General features: G+C 38.1%; 1 protein-coding gene across 1 annotated transcript; it reads right to left on the reverse strand.

The window, feature by feature from the left end:
* Positions 1-10,464: 10,464 nt before the first annotated feature.
* c1qtnf6b (C1q and TNF related 6b) lies at positions 10,465-17,276 on the reverse strand. The gene is made up of 3 exons (XM_012849536.3): positions 16,973-17,276; positions 12,396-12,588; positions 10,465-11,042 (listed from the first exon to the last, which is right to left on the reverse strand). The coding sequence occupies exons 2-3, from the start codon at positions 12,583-12,585 to the stop codon at positions 10,477-10,479; spliced, it is 756 nt and encodes a 251-aa protein (XP_012704990.2). The 5' UTR covers positions 12,586-12,588; positions 16,973-17,276; the 3' UTR covers positions 10,465-10,476.
* Between the last annotated feature and the right edge of the window lie 433 nt (positions 17,277-17,709).

Raw genomic sequence — 17,709 nt, forward strand, 5'->3', positions numbered from 1 at the left:
CCAATCGTGCATCTTTATAATCCATTTAAACCATCTCTTTTTTTTTCTTTTTGTCAGCATCTATTTGGGTTTATAGTTGTGTAACCCAATGCTAATGATCTCGACAGTTTCCTTTGGGTATATTTCATATTCTTTCTCCTACGTGAAGTGAAAAAAAAAACACGGAGTCAGCTTTAAAACAAGCAAAAACGTCTGCAGTGTGATGCCAAAACAAAGTCCAAATGACTGTAATGTGTCTTCATGAGGTAAGAAACAGAGTCACTCAGTGGGATGTATGTTCGTCCTTACAAGTCTGCAGTTCTCAGAAATTATGTTGTTTACTTTGGAGGGAGCATGAAAGCTTAGCTGGCTCTCACAGCTTGCTGTCCTGTCTGCACTATTTATGCGGCAGTGGTATATTGCAGATCTTTGGGCTGTAGATGGATATCTGGAAATGTACTGTTTTTTTTAGGGAACTGAACTGATATCTATATTTTTATTCAACCTCCTGTTTGTTTCTTCTTTTTAATAAGACCTCCTGCTGCCTACTTGCTCCCACTTCCTATCAAGTCCACCTCAATACTCTTATCTTTTCCCCCCATCTCCCCCTTGACTGTGTCTCCAGCTGACGGATGAGTGTGGTCAGGGGTTATGTGGTTGTAATTAGGAGGGCTGTGCCGCAGCGATAGGCCCCGTTTCCTGTTTCCAAACTACAAGAGATCCTCTTGCAGCTCAGCCAACCCTGAGAACAGCTGTTAGCCCCAGGCTCAGCCTTCAAACTCTCAAACTTAAATAAAACTGTCTTTGAGCTGTCTTTATAGTCTCATAACTTGTACTGTAACGTTCCCACCGACAAGCCAGCTTTCCGCTCTGTGATTTCCCCTTTTTTTGTTGGATCTGTTACATAACTGCTGAACTGCCCACTGGAATTCACTGACCTCAGAGTGCTTTCACTCATACCAGGAGTTTTGATGCTGACTGTGCACTGAGTTCAGTTAAACAAGTTTATTTATCTGAAATTAGGAATTAGAAGCATGCATACTAAAGTTATGCTGCATGTGGGTCATGGATACAACAAAAAGCAAATAAATGCATTTTTTTAAGTGTTGGTCCCTTCACAGTTTTGGCCATGTGTCTTCATCAAACTTATTTAGATTAAATAAGCACCTCATCTTCAAAGTGTGCTTTTTATAGAAGTTTAACAAGAATATGACTAAGAGTACTTTTAAAGGGTGTTGGTTCAGCCCTAGCATAATCCTTGTTTAAGAGATGTCATTCTGGGACATGAATTAACCAGAAGCTTATATATTTTTTTCATTAGATGGACTGGAAGGCTCCAAATGTAACAGATGAACCACCAGGAGGCTAAAGTTCTCCTGGAATCCAGACAGTGATTTAACTGTGTTAAGTATATATTTCTTGTCCTTCGGTCTTTTGCTTTGAAACAAACATACAGTGCTTTAATGTTATTGTGCTCTTTCACATTTTGTCATGTTACAATCATAACTACAGATGTCAAGGCATTGGGGTTTTATGTGACAGATCAACACAAAGTAGAGCATAATTGTGAAGTGGAAGGAATGCAAAATTTTCAAAGACGAAAAAAAAAAAAAAAAAAAGGTCTGGGACGCATTTGCATTCAGCCCAACCCCCACAACCCCCTTCTAGATACTCAACCACCTTCCTCTGCAATTACAGCTGAGGTACTGTAGGTCTGCCAACAACTAAAGACTCAAATCTTTGCCCACTCCTCTTTGTAAAATGCATTAATCATCAAACTGGATGGGAAGTATGGAATTGTGAAAACATTGGTGAATTTCCTTTGTGGAAATCTTTATTTGTCATTGTACATTTGTACGTTCCAATGAAATTTGCCTTCTGTATTCAACCCATCCCTAAGGGGGTAGTGGGCATCTTTACAGTGCCTGGAGAGACATCTGGGGCTAAGGGTCTTGCTCAGGTAGACCTATAGTGGCAGTCTGCAGGGTTTCAACCAGGTATGTGCAGCCTTCTCAGAATGCAAGTATGTTGCACTGACCACTAGCCCACTACTCGCAGAGACAACAGTATATATATATATATATCATCCTAGTCTTTCCAGCTGTTTTGTGAAATCCAGTTGGAAGGCCATTTGTTTGGTTGAACTTTATAATGTTGGACGAAGTACAAGTAAACTCTCAAGTGTTACAAACAAAGTTCTAGCACAAGAGAAAATAAATGTTTCCAAATGGCAAGCTGTTTAACCTTGGAAAAAAAACTTTAATTTAAAGCCTGTTGACAGGTCATGAAGCATCTTCACACATCCCTGCTCCTTTGTTTCCAGTATGAGTCCCATCTCTGTGTCTGTGCTGGCTTTAGAGTCCTGTGTGGACAGGATTTCTTAACCCTGCCTTTGCTTTTAGAAAACGGTTGCTTTTGGAGCTGCTACATATCTAGACTATGTTTAAAAAAAGGTTGTGACTACTCCTGTTTTCCATTTAAGGACATTGAGAGTTGATTTTGTTAAATTGGTTTGTTACAAAAAAAAAACAATTATTCGAATCTTGCAGTGTGCAGTGCTTTCTTGGTGTACGGACAAAATAGAGAAGGGTGAAGGTAGGCAGCAGGTGTCAGAAAGCAAATTTTTCTTTTTCAATAATACTTGTGAAATTACATACATTTGAGAAAACTTTAATGTGGCTTTTTCTACATTAACTCTTCAATATAATTAGCTATTTTTTTTTTATTAAAGAGACAGAGTTGGTGTGCTGGTAGTGCACATCCAAGAGTGTTTGTACTAAATGTCACTCACAGAAAATTTGTATTTTCCCCACTAATGTGAAATACCCATCTATTGACACTGTGCAGACATGTAACAGTTTAAAACATACATTTATAAAGTGGAACTTAGTGATGGTAAAAACATTTCTCTTCCATCCCTGTTTAGAACCAGTGTCACACAAGAGCCCACAGTTTATTTATCTGACTCACTGCTACAGCTACATTAAAATTGCTGTATTGGGTATTTATGTTAGGTCCTTCAGGATCCCAGTCCCAATGTAGACTTAAGCAACCAATAAAATGTAAAGAAAAGTTACACTAAAGTTTTTTCTTTTACAAGTGTTGCACAAACGTGTGTATTTCCTGCTTTAAACTTCTACTGCATCAACTCTGTTTACTTCAGTTTCTCCTTATGCTGCCTTTTGTTTGCGTTCTCTCCAAGTACTCCAAATTCCCCCTACAGCCTCAGATGTATGGATGTTTATCTTTGAAATGTTTGCAGAGAGTAAAGTGTATTGCTTGAAAAAACGTCAAAAGTGATGTACTTGAACAGATGACCAATGAAACAGGTCAAAATAACAAGAAGGTGTATTTTCCAACATCTCAAACTTAAAAGTGTATAAAACGGAAGGTATTAGATTAGACATCTGCATCAAGTCAGTAATTCAGTACAAAGGTCAAAGGGGGGGGGGGGGGGATTTAATTCCAATGGATCCTCTGGTTCAAATAAATAAAAAGAATCTTCACAAGCAAGGCAGATGTAAAACATCTACTATAGGGGGTTATTACATTTAAATTCAGGGCAAGAGCTGAATGTTTGATGTGAAAAGACAATTTCAACATTCCTTATAAGATTTTCTGTGCACTCTTGTGGTTAGTATCAAATTACATGTATCCACTGAGCCAGGGCTATTTGATCCAGAGACCTGCCAGGAAGGAGATTTATATAACCAAAAGCGTGATTGGAGCATAACTTCAGTTTTCTACTGAACACGAAGGTCAAATAGAGTCCTTGGAGAATAGCATTCTTTAGACTGATAAAAGGAGATGTTTCCAGCCAAAGAAATAGTTTTTAAATTGGATGCAAGCCATATACTTCACAGGAGAAAAAAAGGAAAATAAGCAATCTTTAAAACATAATTGTTGACTGTTGCAGGTAGGATTGCTTTACTCCCTCTGGGACTGTGCATCTTACTGTTTAATATTTTTGCATAATATCAAAGATTTATGAAAACTGAATCTGAATAGCTAACAAAAAATAAATAAATTGGGAACATGGATTTACAAACACACCAAGGTTCGGGACGATGCCAAAGTTAAACTCTCCGTCGCATCCAGTTCAAACACTGTGGGGGAGATCCGAAGTGTTGTAAAGGCAGGAAAGTCCCCAAACAGCTGGCAAATGAGGGCGATGCTGCATGAAAGAGAAGTCAAATGTTTTACAGCTACAGAGGCAAGTGAACAATTATGTAAAGCACCTACATCAAGCTACAAGCAACATCAAGTCAGATGTGCCTTCTGTCTCCCTTGGAAACTGGAACATCTGCTGCAGAAGCATTTCTTCGTTGTTGATGTCTAGGGCTGTGGCAGAGCAGGTGAGCAGAAACTGCAAACATCGAGAAACTCATTTTCTCTTATTGCCAAAACAAGTTGCACTGACTGATGACTTTCTAAATTATTATCTAAAGTATTTTTATATACTCACATCAGTAACTGCAGATCACAGTTCTTTAACACAAAAAAACCCTACAAAAAAACTAACTAATTCAAGAAGAAATTTTATTCAGAAGTTTAACCTTTACTGAACAATCTAACTGTTGAACCCTTTTACATTTTATTATGTTACAGCTGCAAACTTCAATGTATTTTTATGTGATAAACTAACATGAGCCAACACATACAGTCGTGTATTCACTACAACCTTTTTTTCCTCACTGTCTGATGAGGCAAAACCTTTCCTGCTTCAGGTCAGTTAAAATTACCGCAGTTGTTTTTTGGTTGCTAATTGCCATTATAAGATATATATTATAAGATCCTTAATCAGAGATTTCTGCATTTTCAGACCTTTATGTGTTTCTCTCAGCATCATGCAGCATTAGCCTATAAACTGTATGAATTGGGTCAGATATTTCACAAGCTTCTGAAAATTGTCTGCTTGAATTTTGGCTCATTCCTTCTGACAGAACTGGTGTATCTGTGTCAGATTGGTGGATGCTCACACATATATTTTCAACTTTGCACACAAATTTTCATTGCAACCAAGATCAAGGCTTTTTGAAGGCTTATCGTAAACATTGATTTTGTTGTGCTTCAGCCGATTTGAAACTGCAGGTGAATGTGCAATGAACTGCAGTTAGTTCTACAAATGATTTTATCAGAGGAGCTGGAAAAAAAGATGCACACCAGATTTCGCTGATATCAATTTATAGAACTGAAAAAAATCCAGAATTAAAATATTACTTTGTGTTTTTCTGTTGAATAAAACCCCAATACAACACACTGAAATTTGTGGTTGTAAATTGGGATATTAGTTTTGTTAAGCCATTACTTTACCTGACTTCAGTTGTTATCTGTTTATTGATCTCCCTGCCTTCAGAAAAGGAAAGGGGAACTGATGGGATGAAGCCAAAGTATTGCCTCAGCTGGGGCAGAATATTGCATGTTTCTTTGGCTTCCATCCTCCTGCAGCCTCAAGTGCCTTGCAATGCACTTTACAAACAAACATTATTATCTATTTTCACAGAAGAAATGATAAAGTCCCTTGCCTCACATCCTCAATATGTGGCAACAAAGATGTCTGATTGCATCATCACACTGCTTCCATTTTGTCACAGATGATGTTAAATCCTTTCAGATCTCAAGCGGTTTCAAGCCTTACTCGTACAGTTTTCCTTCCCTTTTTTTGCTGCAGAATGATGGATTCTATCCAAAGAAAGCTCTTTCAGAACTTGTTTGGCTTTATGAGCAAATTCTTATCTATCTTTGCAATACTCTGAGATAAAGCCACCATATTTAGTTTTGTAATGCCCTGTCTTGGAACTTACGTTTCTTCTTGTTAGAGCGTTTGAATTTGTGCGATGTGAGAAAATATCCGTCAGTCTGCCTATCTTCCGCATATCTAAAATTGGCTTGCAGTTTTAAAGGTCCAGGAGGGAAACCCAGACATCCATCTCCAGGAAAACATTATCCAGCTCATTCTGGGGGATCCAAACATGTTCTCAGGACATGATATAAAGTCCCACAAGTTCTGCATTTCTGGATTGCTGCTAATGGGATAGATATGGCTTAATAGATGGAGCTGCAGACTCTTTTGCTGTTTCTGGGATGTTAACATGGGCTTTTAGTTGTTTATTTTGGAGATATGGCTAGATTATAGGGTTAAATCCAAAATACAACTCCTTTTGTGGGGTTCAAGTGCTCTAGAAAAAAACAACAAAAGCACCACAAATTAGATGGTCAGGTAACGCTCAAAGCACAACTGTGAAATCAACACATTTCTTGCATGTGCTTAGTTTTTGTAAAAAAGATTACAATTTTCTTGCAGATGATGTGTGTGGAAAATACGGACTCTTAGAGTTGTGTTAGTGTTGCAAAATAGTCGACCGGTAATCACGTTGTTTGCTGCAGTGTGCAGGATGCTTAGAGTGTTATTTACCTAATGCTATATAATGTAAATCCTATGCAGTTCAAACATAGGCTAGATTATAATGTGATTGGGCATAAGAGTTGACTGGTCGCAATAGTAATTGGACCCACAACCAGTGGAAATATGACGTCATATAAGATTGTACCAAATAATATAAAGTTTCACATGACATTTAAGAATTCTGATAATTAGTTATCTGTTATTCATCAAAACACTTGGGAATGAGAACAAAATAGTTTGCTTCTGGTTACGGAAATAGAAGTATGGACATGGAAATAGGTTGGGATAAAATGGGAAAATTGACCTTGAAACTTCCTAAATTTACCCAACATTGATGTGTTTTCATGTGGCGATGTATTGCTGGTGGACTGACAAGAACAATTCATTCCTCAAATAATGGTGAAACACAAGTGCTCTCATTGCTTGCTCCTCTCATTTGCCCAATATAAGGGTTATGTCTATCTCCTTGACATTTTTGCTGTTTGTTGATGCACTGAGGTCTCTTTTACACAGGTTGTGAGCTTGTAACAAAATTTGCAACTCTGTTTTGCCAATTACCCATTTCTCAATTTTGTTATGTAGCTCAATTTAACAAGAAATTATTACAGTTGCAATATTTGTAATATATAGTCTTCCTTTCCCATCTGCTAAAAAAGCCCTGTATGTTTATCTTGAATTTTGACTTGCTTGATGTTAATGGCTTACAATGGCTTATGGTTAACAACTTGAACAAGGCCATATTATAAACTTTCAGGGTGCTTTCTACTCACAGCATGTCTATTGTGTACATTGGAACAGCCTCCTTCATTCTGGGCTGAACCAGGAAAGATGCCATTTGTTGTTTCCCAACCGAGCCTTGCAGATCTCCTCTGAAAGTCTCAAGTATTTACAATGCCGCAGTGTGTTTTCCCCTGGCAAAATCTCCCGTTGGATGGCATCACTGCTAATGGGATAGATACGGCCAAACAGATGGAGCTGCAGACTCATCTGCTGTTTCTAGGGTTTTAAGATGGGCTTTTATTTGTTTATTTTGGAGAAGTGGTTCAATTCTAGGGTTAAATCTAAAATATGACTTCCCTAAAATATGATTTCAAGTTCATTATAAACCAAATGCACCAAGAATGGTCGGGTAATATTCAAAGCAGAAATGTGAGGTGCTTGCATCTTCTTTGTTTTTGTAAGAAGATTTATATTCAGATCTTGACAAAAAGAGGCAGATGCTATCATATTTGATGAAATGATGCAATATCTATTTATTTGTTTGTCTTAATGACAAAATACAAAAGTACTATAGAGAGGAAAACTTTACAGTTTGTTTACAGCCTCAACAAGATAAATGGTTACAAATATAAAAGCCATTACAGACAGGACATATACAAATATTTACATAAAACTGCTCTGCAGTTTGAGGTCTGTCCAGCAAGAACAGAAGGCATTTATTTAGTAAATCCCTGATGTTTGCTTGGATTGGAACACACAGCAGATTTGTTAGTCATTTTAAGATGTTTCCCTAATATTCAGTTCACTAAAATGACAGAAATACAGCTTTACCTGTGAAGGAAAATCTTTTTTTCTTTTTCCAGAAAGCAACAGTTAACAATATTGTTCTTTTTTTGTGTGTGGATTTTACCAATTAATCTTACTGACAAAGGATGAAACTGGTCTTAATGTGCGATAAAATAAAATATTTTACCCTGTTAATATTTAATTGAAAGGACTTATAGGTCAAGCATACTGTTATTGGGCTTTCTTTATGTCGTAAACATAACATACAAGAGGGGCGATGATGGAAAAACTGAGGTTTAACAATGTTATGATATGGCAATTGACTGAAATGTTCGTTTTATTTACTTTTTTGTTAGTAAGAAAAGCAAGTTCAGCCAAGCCTTTTTTCAGTTGATTAAAAATTACAGTAGTCTAAGAAAATAAGCAAACCAAAAAAACAAAACAAAAATATTGACTGGCCTCTAACAGACTACTTTGGAAGAACCTTTTTGAAATGTAGGTCAAACACAAACTTCTAACAGTAAAAGTTGCTATAAAATGGCCTTATTACATGGTTATTTCATATTTTAAGCCAAAACAAAATGTATTCTGCGAGCATTTAGTGGAGAAAAATCTAAATCTGCATGGGACTTGAAAATGAAAAGACACAGTATAGTATAACAAGATATCATCAAAAATGTGGTTCCAAATAGCTTTGTAACATGATATTAGTTAATAAGACTTTGTGGCCAACAATAAGGTGAACATTACTTTCTTTTAAACCCATATAAGGTTCTAAAAATCAGGTCCCAAAATGCTGTTGAAACCAGAAATTTACATGGACTGTACAAAAGACACAATGCCTTTTTTTATTTTCTGACGATTAGATGAGAGTAAACATATTCTGTTTAAAGTCAGAATTACCAAAATTACTTGTATTTCCTAAATGCCAAAAATAATGAGGGAGGGAAGGAATGCTTGATTACTTTTTCAAAATCAGGAGTTTGCATACATTGGTTTAGTGGTTGTTTAAACTGCATGACTTTGGTCAAACATCTTAGATATCCTTCCAGCAGCTTGTTTCAATAGTTTCCAGGAAATTTACCCTGTTAATCTTGACAGACCTGGTGTCAAGTAAAGAACTAACACACCTACACAACATATTGTCAACATTGTGCTTAAAGGAGCTATAAGTAATATATCTACTGTAAAATCAACCTAAATCATTCTCATTTGTCACCTGAGATGGAAGTAACAGTCCCTTTAAAAAGAATGGTCCTCTCTATCAACAATGTCTTAATCACTCTTTTCTCCTTTCAAACCTAGAGGTACGGTCCGGAACTACTTTGGTGCAATGTGCAGCCCGTGTTTACTTCCTGGTTCCTGAGCCAATCATATGACAGTTCCCAGGGTTCCCGAAGCAGAGCGCAGCATTTGGTATTTCACTTTAAATCATATCGAAGTAAAAATTCAGTGCAACAATGGACTGTTGAGTAAATGGCGGGTCTCCATGAAAGGCATTGTGTATGTGTTGTTCCGTTTTTAACAACTAGGTGTCATTATTACTTATTGTTCCTTTAACAGTTGGGACGGTGTTCTTAGGTTTGCAAATCTCCCCCTTTTAAGTCCAACTGTAACAATGTTCATTATGGTCTATATTGGCATGGTGCTCATACTGGTACATAAATGTTTACTTAGACAAAACAATAAAATAAATAAAAAGAAATTATCCAGCACATACAAACTTCTGGTTTCAAATCTGTTTAGATTTATATTTTAATTTCTATTTGTCAGAGAATAATTTGTGGAAGTAACATCTGTCATTCATTTAGAGTGAGAAAGCACAGTTTTGTTATGTTATCAGGTTTAAAGCAGCACCGTGTAACTTTTAGCCACTAGGGGGTACTAGACCTGTAACTTCCAGATTTAGTGCCCCCGGAGGCAAACTAAACAGTCTGCCTTCATGTTTTGGAATCTGATAGCAGATCTCTTTGGACCAGCAGGTTAATAAATCATCGAGTTACTTATAAAGACAAGGCCACATTCACCCCTCTAGATTAAATCCTACATCAGAGAACCAAAAATATGTCTGAACAGGTAAGTGTTGTATGGGCGTTGTTAAGCTAAAATGAACAAACAAAATAAACATTTACTAAGGTTATCTTAGCAGCCCATCAGAGCTGTATTCAGTTTGACTAATATGTCCCAAATAATGTTTCAGAGTGGTTGTGGTTGCTCTTAAACCTATTTTCCCCCTAAACTCCATGATAAGACTGATCTTAGATGAACTGATAGAGTAACAAACATTAGGAAACATGATTTGCTTTTGACAAAACTATAATTCAAGTGCAAAGGAAAGGTTTTTGTTGTTTTTCCAAGCATTGCCTTTTGTTACCTATGTTTTTATTGTTCCTTTTAACTTTTGGTATTTTGGGGCTGCCCCCATTTATTAAAACAGCATTTTTTTCCCCTTCTCAAGAGTGAAAGGAATAGCACCAGTTTTAGAATCTCCTCTACCAAAAATAATATATTTCTTTTTGAAGAAAAAAAAAACAATTTCAGAATGAAAACAAGTGAATAACCCAACCCAGATGTTATGCCAATCCTCATTTATTTCCAGTTTTACTGGAGACATTAGGTGCCACCAGGTAGCCGTTGAATGTGATGTAAATATCCACATCATCGCTGTATATAGCATTCTCCCTCTCCCTTTTGTAGAGCCGGACCCAGACCTCATCATTCAGAGCCAGATCCAGCATGACGCTCTGACTCTGCATGATGGACCTCTCGCTAGGCTGAGCATAAAGGATCACTTTCTCCTTATCGTTGTGCATAAGGTGCAGGTAGGTCTCCTTGAAGTTCCAGGTGTGGATGTTGATGTTAAAGAAGTAGATTCCTGGCACGTAGCAGTAGAACTTCCCTTTAAACATGTTGAAGTGCTCGTGGAGATTGACGAACACTGTGTCAAAGACCAGAGCCTGGTAATAATCCACGCTGTGCAGAGACTTGCGACGCCCCACGGAAAAGGAAGAGTGAAGGACCTTGCAGGCATCTCCGGGAGCACCTGGCTGGCCTTTGCTGCCTTTTGGGCCCATGGGTCCTTGCTGTCCAGAAGGTCCCTCCAGACCCGGTTTCCCGGGTGTGCCTTTGTCTCCTCTGTCACCTTTATCACCTGCAGAGACAGGATGAGGCAGAAGCTTAATGTATGTATTTAATATCTATGATATTAATGACATTTTATTTACATATGTAAAACACTAAGTCTTTTATTAGCAATAATAGGGTTAGGGTTATATTTTCATATGATATTATATGTTATATTTGCTTATAGTACATAGTGTAAGTTCCAGGATTTTTGCGGACATCTGCCCCCTCTGGCAACAAGTTGAAATGACACCACTGATGTGAACACGTATGGGAGAAGAGGAAAAACATCTGCGCTGCAACTGCACAGGTCTTTTTTTTAGAGGCATAATGTCTTCTGAGGTAAGGAAGCTATACGTATTGAAGTTAGCGTGTGTTCTCTTGCAAATGCATCGATTACAGCAGAGAATCAACAAAGTAGGCCAGATGAACGAGAGCGCGCAGCCCGTCACACCCACGCACAAGCCCAGAAAATCCCTCTCTTATGAACTGTGGATAACTCATTTCTGGCATTTGTAAGGGCATGTATGGCAGACAAAATAAATTATATTTAAGTTAAAAAGTTGCACTATGTACCTTTAATCTAATCATGGACTTCTCGGGCATATCTGAGCTTTAATAAGAGACCATCTGTTTTATTCCGATTTCATGATTTTCTATCAAAACTGATGAATTCAGTTTTAATAGAAAATCAAAACGAGACTTCTTTGCAAAGTATTTGTTCTCTTGATTCAAAGAGTGGTTTACACTTAAATAGCAGTTGCTTCTAAATAATGTTTGAAAGATTTTTCAAAGGAAAATGTCTTCTTTAATATAAATCTCCACATGCTGGGCTTCTCTGAAAGTATATTTTATGATGTATTTCCCTTGTTAGGAATTGTGAAAAGGCGTAAAGATTACTGGCACTTTGCTGGCTGATTGTTCACAAAAAAACATTGAACAGGGGTTGATTTTAAACGTGGTGCCGGGTTGTTTAGATCAGTGGAGCATCTAATTTCCTTTTCAACAGCATGTCTCTTTCTTATCTCATTTCCACTTAACCATGAATGCATAGTTAGTCTCTGCAACCCAGTCCCAGCATGATTGCTCTTCTGACTAAGCACTACTACACTGAGGCACACAGCCATCTGCTTTAGCACAGAGCGATGAGATGGTGGCAGAGATACATGAATTAAATGATGCAGTCAAGTACCATGTAAACTCATTGCAACTCCGCATTACTCTCTAAATGTAATCTGATTGTGATAAAAAGACAGATATGATGTTAGGATTTTGCATGTTTCAGGAACCAGAAGAAAAGAAGATGCATATCTGATTTATTTTTTATTTTATTTTTTGCATTAAACAGAGTCAAGTAGTAAGCTAACCAAACTGATGGTACCTTTGAGAATGGTCATGTTGATAACAGTTTTGACTTCAGGCATTTGATAATGAGCCGTGGTGGCTGGAGCATCCTGCTGGTCGCAGCATCGTCTGCAGAGTCTGGATGGAGATCTGGATTGAGAGGGGCTGCAGCAAACCAAGGGGAGGAGGAACAGCAGACTCAAGCTTACAGTCAACATGGCCATCATCACCTGGCAGGAGGGAAAAAACAAAATAAGCAGACTCATTTGAAAATCCTGAAAAAAATCATATATATATATTTTTTTTTACAATAAATCATAACTGTTTGAATTTTTTTATTCAACATCTGAAACATTTTGTAACATCAAGTAAAGCCACACCCATTTTTGCTGGTTTTACTGTGTGCTGGATTTCTTACATTCCTGTGGCTTTCTGGTCAAATGTGAAGATACTTCTTTGACAAAAACAACATTTTCTGCTTAAAGTAATTCTCACAGATTACTGCCAAACTTTATGACTGTCTCTATAACTCCTGGCAGTTAATGGACTCCTGGAACAGACTGCACGTCCCAGACACTCAGGATAAAGAACATATTTGTACTGTGACTTTGCCAGGGATGTAGTCTTTAAAACATAAAAGCAAAGCAAATCCTAAAATCTCCATGACGGAATCCTGGCCTGTCAGAGGTTTTAGACCAGAAGCACGAGACAAAGGTATAGTTTAAAACAAGCAAGTACTGAAATAATGTTTTCAGATGTACAAGTGTCCTCTGGATTCAAGTGGATGCTAAAAAACATTAGTAGGGATATGATCATTTGATTGGCTTCTAAAAATATTTACAGAGAAATGTGTGCACTTTCTTTGCCCATGAACTTCATTGGATATTTTTTTTCTGAATCACTTAAAATATTTCATTCAGAAGAAGTTTGATTTGCATAAAAATGTGACAAACCACCAGAGCTTCCCAGAGCATTCAAAAACAAAGAAACAAATCTTTTTTTTCTGCATCTTTTTTTCAATTGAGTCAATCACCTCAGCATTGTATCTACATACTTTCTCAGGACTGGTGCACGAGATAGGTCGGGATAAGGCTGTGGAGAGGTTTGAAGCAGTGTCTGCTTATATCCAAACCTTTGAACATACAGAACAATAGAGGCACCACTCAGTCATCAAAAATATGGCACAACTGCAGACATATCAGGATGTGGTTGTTTATCTAAACTAAGAGACTGGGCGGGCATTAATCTAAGAAGCAGCAAAGAGGTCCAAGGCAATTCTAGAAGAGCTCAGGTGGAAGAATCAGTTGACAGATACTCTAGTTGTTCTCACTATTGTACATTTGATGGATAAGTGGCCTGAAGAGAGCTGTTGATAAAATAAACTATTTTGGGGATACAGCAAACATTTGCTTTCGTCAGATGAGACCAACTCTGAACTTTTCATCCAACATGAACAATGGCACGCGTAGCAGAAACCACTGCGCCATCATCCTGTACACACCATCCTGGATGTGAAACACGACATCGTCAACATCATGATGTGAGCGTGCTTTTATACAGGAACGGTGAGGTCGGTCACGGTTGTTAGTGAGATGGATGAAATAAAAAAATACAGGGTAATCATGGAGGAAAACCTGTTAGAAGTATATAAGTATATTCATCTTCATCTTTGAATCTCTCTTCCTTCTTCAGACTTTCATCTTTTCCCCCCACCACTTATCCAAACCCTTCATCTATGGCACAGAAAACTGAGGAAATAAAATAAACAGGGATGAGACACAAGAGAGAAATAACAGAGCCTCCCTTGTGTTTTTATTCTGATGAATGAATGTTAACAGGATTTTTTAAATGATGGATGTGGCATGACGGTGAGAAAATGAAATGGCTGGAGTTCTGCCTCGACATTTTTATCCGACCACTGCCAGTAAAATCTAACCACTGTAGTTATGACGAGCATCAGTATCTCTGTTCCAGTCAGCCAGATGTCAGAGGACATGCTAGTGATACATTTTGCAATTTGTTAGCATATTTAGTTAGGATTTGAAACTTCTCTGATTTTTGTCATCTGCTTTAATACTTATTGTATTGCTAATATATATCAATCGGAACAAGTATGGACATTGATATCCTTTCAACTGTATTCATGTAATAAAGCCCCAGTCAGTCGAGACGGATGGATAGATGGTTGGTGGTACCTTCCTGTTAAAAGTGAGTCCGACTTTTCAGCCATTGCCAAATGCTGACTCGGTATGGTATTTGTTGTAAATTGGCGTTATATGAATAAACTGAACTGCATTAATCAAGATCAACTGTAGGGATAAATGATGCAGAGTAAATTAGCTTACTTGTACTTTCTTTTTCTTTTGTGCTTAGTAGCAATCCCAAAAATGTCCTTAGGCTCCTCTAACAAGTGATGATTTCAGGCCATTGCAACTGAACTACTTTCTGTTTGCAACACAGATAAACCGATGCACCCACTGATTCACAGACAAGGGGAAGTAGTAGGGTTGCTGGTAATAATTAAGCATCTTGTTTGATGGATGCATTAAATAAACTTTACTGACAAGGAGGTTTCGTTCTAGTCTTGGCCACATTAATGTTCTTTGCAGATGGAGCAGGACTAATCGTGTGCTGAACTGGAAACAGAACATTTCCTTCATACAGGAGAAACTCTGAGAAGATTTATTTCAAGGCAAAATGGTTTTGCTTAGACAGTCATGATCTCACAGTGTGACATGTATTACTTTAGGTGATTCTCTTATATTATAATGGGCAGTTTACATTTATAACCATGATTCAAAATTCTTTGAAAGTCATGAGGGTTGGCACCATATCCACAGCAGATGGAAATTGGATTGCAGTCATACATATACTCATTGTTGTAACCAGACTTGACGTTTTAAAAGAATATATTTGTGCAATTCACAATGAGCTGTGACAGGGTTCTTTATGTAAACATAATGGATGATTGTGTTTCGCAAGGAATATGACGGTCTTCTGTAGGAATTTCACTTTTTCTCCAAAGTAGAAATATAGTGTAATAGTGTTGCACACATTTGCCAAATCTTTTAAAACAGAGCGCGAAGACCACCAGACACAAAGGATGCCTTGTAAGTGCATTAGACAACAAAAATAATTTGTCTAAGTTTGGTAGGTGTTGCATTATGTTTATGCATGCATTCCTGTCAATGTTTTGCAAGTGTAGCAACAGAAATTACTCGCAATACAGGATCAATAATCGGGTTGTTTTGAGCCTTTGCTATTATAGTATAGTATAGGTCAAAATCAAGTATCAATCAATCTTGACAAAAAGACAGTTTCTAATGGGAACATGTCAAATTGATGAAATGGACAAGAATTGACAAGAAATGGACAGTATGAACACCCCTAATTTCCCTTTGACATACGTCTTGCGGGAAAACTGAGGGAGATCTGTGTAAATAGCTGAGCAATAAAAATAATCTACCTCTCTAAAAAAAAAAATTTAACCCACAATTTAATAAACAGTTAGAATCTTGGCTTTAAAGTAAAACCCCAAGACTAAGCTATGACGACACAAAACATTTGACGAATCAGGTGGTGGTGTCCAAATATCTGACCAATCCTTGGCACAATTTTACAACTAAAAAGAGTATGCTAGTTTAGTAAGTATTGTCTGGAGTTTCGGTTTATTTTTCTGGACTTTTTGTGGACTTTTAGTCTATGTTTAAGCCACTTTTAGGCCAAGCAATCTTGCTTGTTCTAAGTTTTGAAAAAAGGTCCAAATCAGAACTACCTGACAAAATGTGGGTTTATGTGTAGCCTCGACCTTGGAATCGAAGGGTCAAGCTGAGCAGTTTTAGGTTGCAGAACTATATACTTCTGCTACTTAAAACCACTTGTTCTGAAAAGAAGTGTAGCTTTACTTTTATAGATAATTCCACAGTTGCTATGTGTTGTTTCGTAAAAAGCTTGCATTATAAAATGACCTCAACATCCCTCATTCTAAAATTCCCCCCGTCCCTTAAGAAATGTGAGCACATCTTGTCCAACTTAGTCATAAACCTAATGAGCTGAACACGCTTTGCTGGAGCTGATTCAACCAGAGCACACATCCAGCAGTCAGAGGGATTTCATTGTGGAAGCCACGTCTACAACGCCTGAGCATCAATTTGGCATGCAGCTGCACTTCGGATAAGCCCAACAAAAGAGTTACACAACTCTCCCACACACACACACACACACACACACACACACACACACACACACACACACACACACACACACACACACACACACACACATACGCACACGCTCGCGCGCATAAACAGAGTCGGCCAGTGCGTCGAGCGCGTGAGAAAGCGCGCGCCACCGTTACTGTAACTTTTGAACAAAGAAAACTTCTGCTGAGTTGGCGATTTATGAGGAACTTCAATAATCCTGCACGTCTCTGCAGGCACCCAAACGCGCCGCCGGCTGCTTCTTTTGCTTCTTCCTGTCCCCTCTTTTCTTTGACATTTTACTCCCTTTTTCCCCGTCTCTGTCTTTCCAAAATTATGATGCAGACCTGGGACGCGCGCTCGTCGCAAGTCGCTGTCACATCGTGCGCGAGAGTGTGCGGGTCGCTTCTCTTACCTGGTGGACTTTCTCCACAGTTGAGGAAGGCGGAGGAAGAAAAAAAAAAGCAAGCTGCTGTTGCCGCTGCTGTCAGATTGAGAGGTGGAACAACTGAGAGGAAACCTCTCTAAAAACACACACACACTCTCCCTCCCTGCTGCTCAAGTCTGTACACTCACACATGGCACACTTAACAGTGCTCCCTCCATCATGAAACAACACTAGAAGTCAGAAGTTCATCCCTCTGCACATCAATCACCCCTGCAGAAGAGATTTAGGCTTGCTGTGCCTCCTTTCAGATGTTTTGCAGCAGAAAGCTGTGAGTGGCATTAAGGGACTACCCAAAGAGAAATATATCTAGGTCATCACTCCTCCCTCTCTCCTGCTTAGACTGTACCTTTTGGGGCGGTGTTCTGTACTGAAGTTGCTGTTTACATCTGGACTCATACAGTCCGATTGTGGCTCTTTAATTTCAGCAAACTTAACTGCAGACCAAGCCATTAGCTTCACATTAGGTTAGCTGTCTCTTGCTGAAAAGGACAGTCATATGGTGTTAAGGTAATTTAAGGTAAACACACTGAAAACTGCTGGGTTACGTACAGTATGCTTTTAGCTGGGTTGAAAATGGGGCCCATAATAAAGGTCTCAGAAATCATACTCTTTGTGTTGAAAAATGTACAATAAAGCAGATCAAGGTCGGACCAGTCTGGGTATTTTATATTTTGAAAAAGGGAGGATTAAAAAGTAATCCCTGT

The sequence above is a fragment of the Fundulus heteroclitus genome, chromosome 5 (genome assembly GCF_011125445.2).
Source record: "Fundulus heteroclitus isolate FHET01 chromosome 5, MU-UCD_Fhet_4.1, whole genome shotgun sequence".
Taxonomy (NCBI): domain Eukaryota; kingdom Metazoa; phylum Chordata; class Actinopteri; order Cyprinodontiformes; family Fundulidae; genus Fundulus; species Fundulus heteroclitus.

Coding starts and splice junctions, on each gene's coding strand:
- c1qtnf6b (XM_012849536.3), bottom strand. CDS start 12,585: ATGATGGCCATGTTGACTGTAAGCTTGAGTCTGCTGTTCCTCCTCCCC. Junction 11,043..12,395: donor CAACATGACCATTCTCAAAG/GTACCATCAGTT, acceptor CTGTCTCTGCAG/GTGATAAAGGTGACAGAGGA.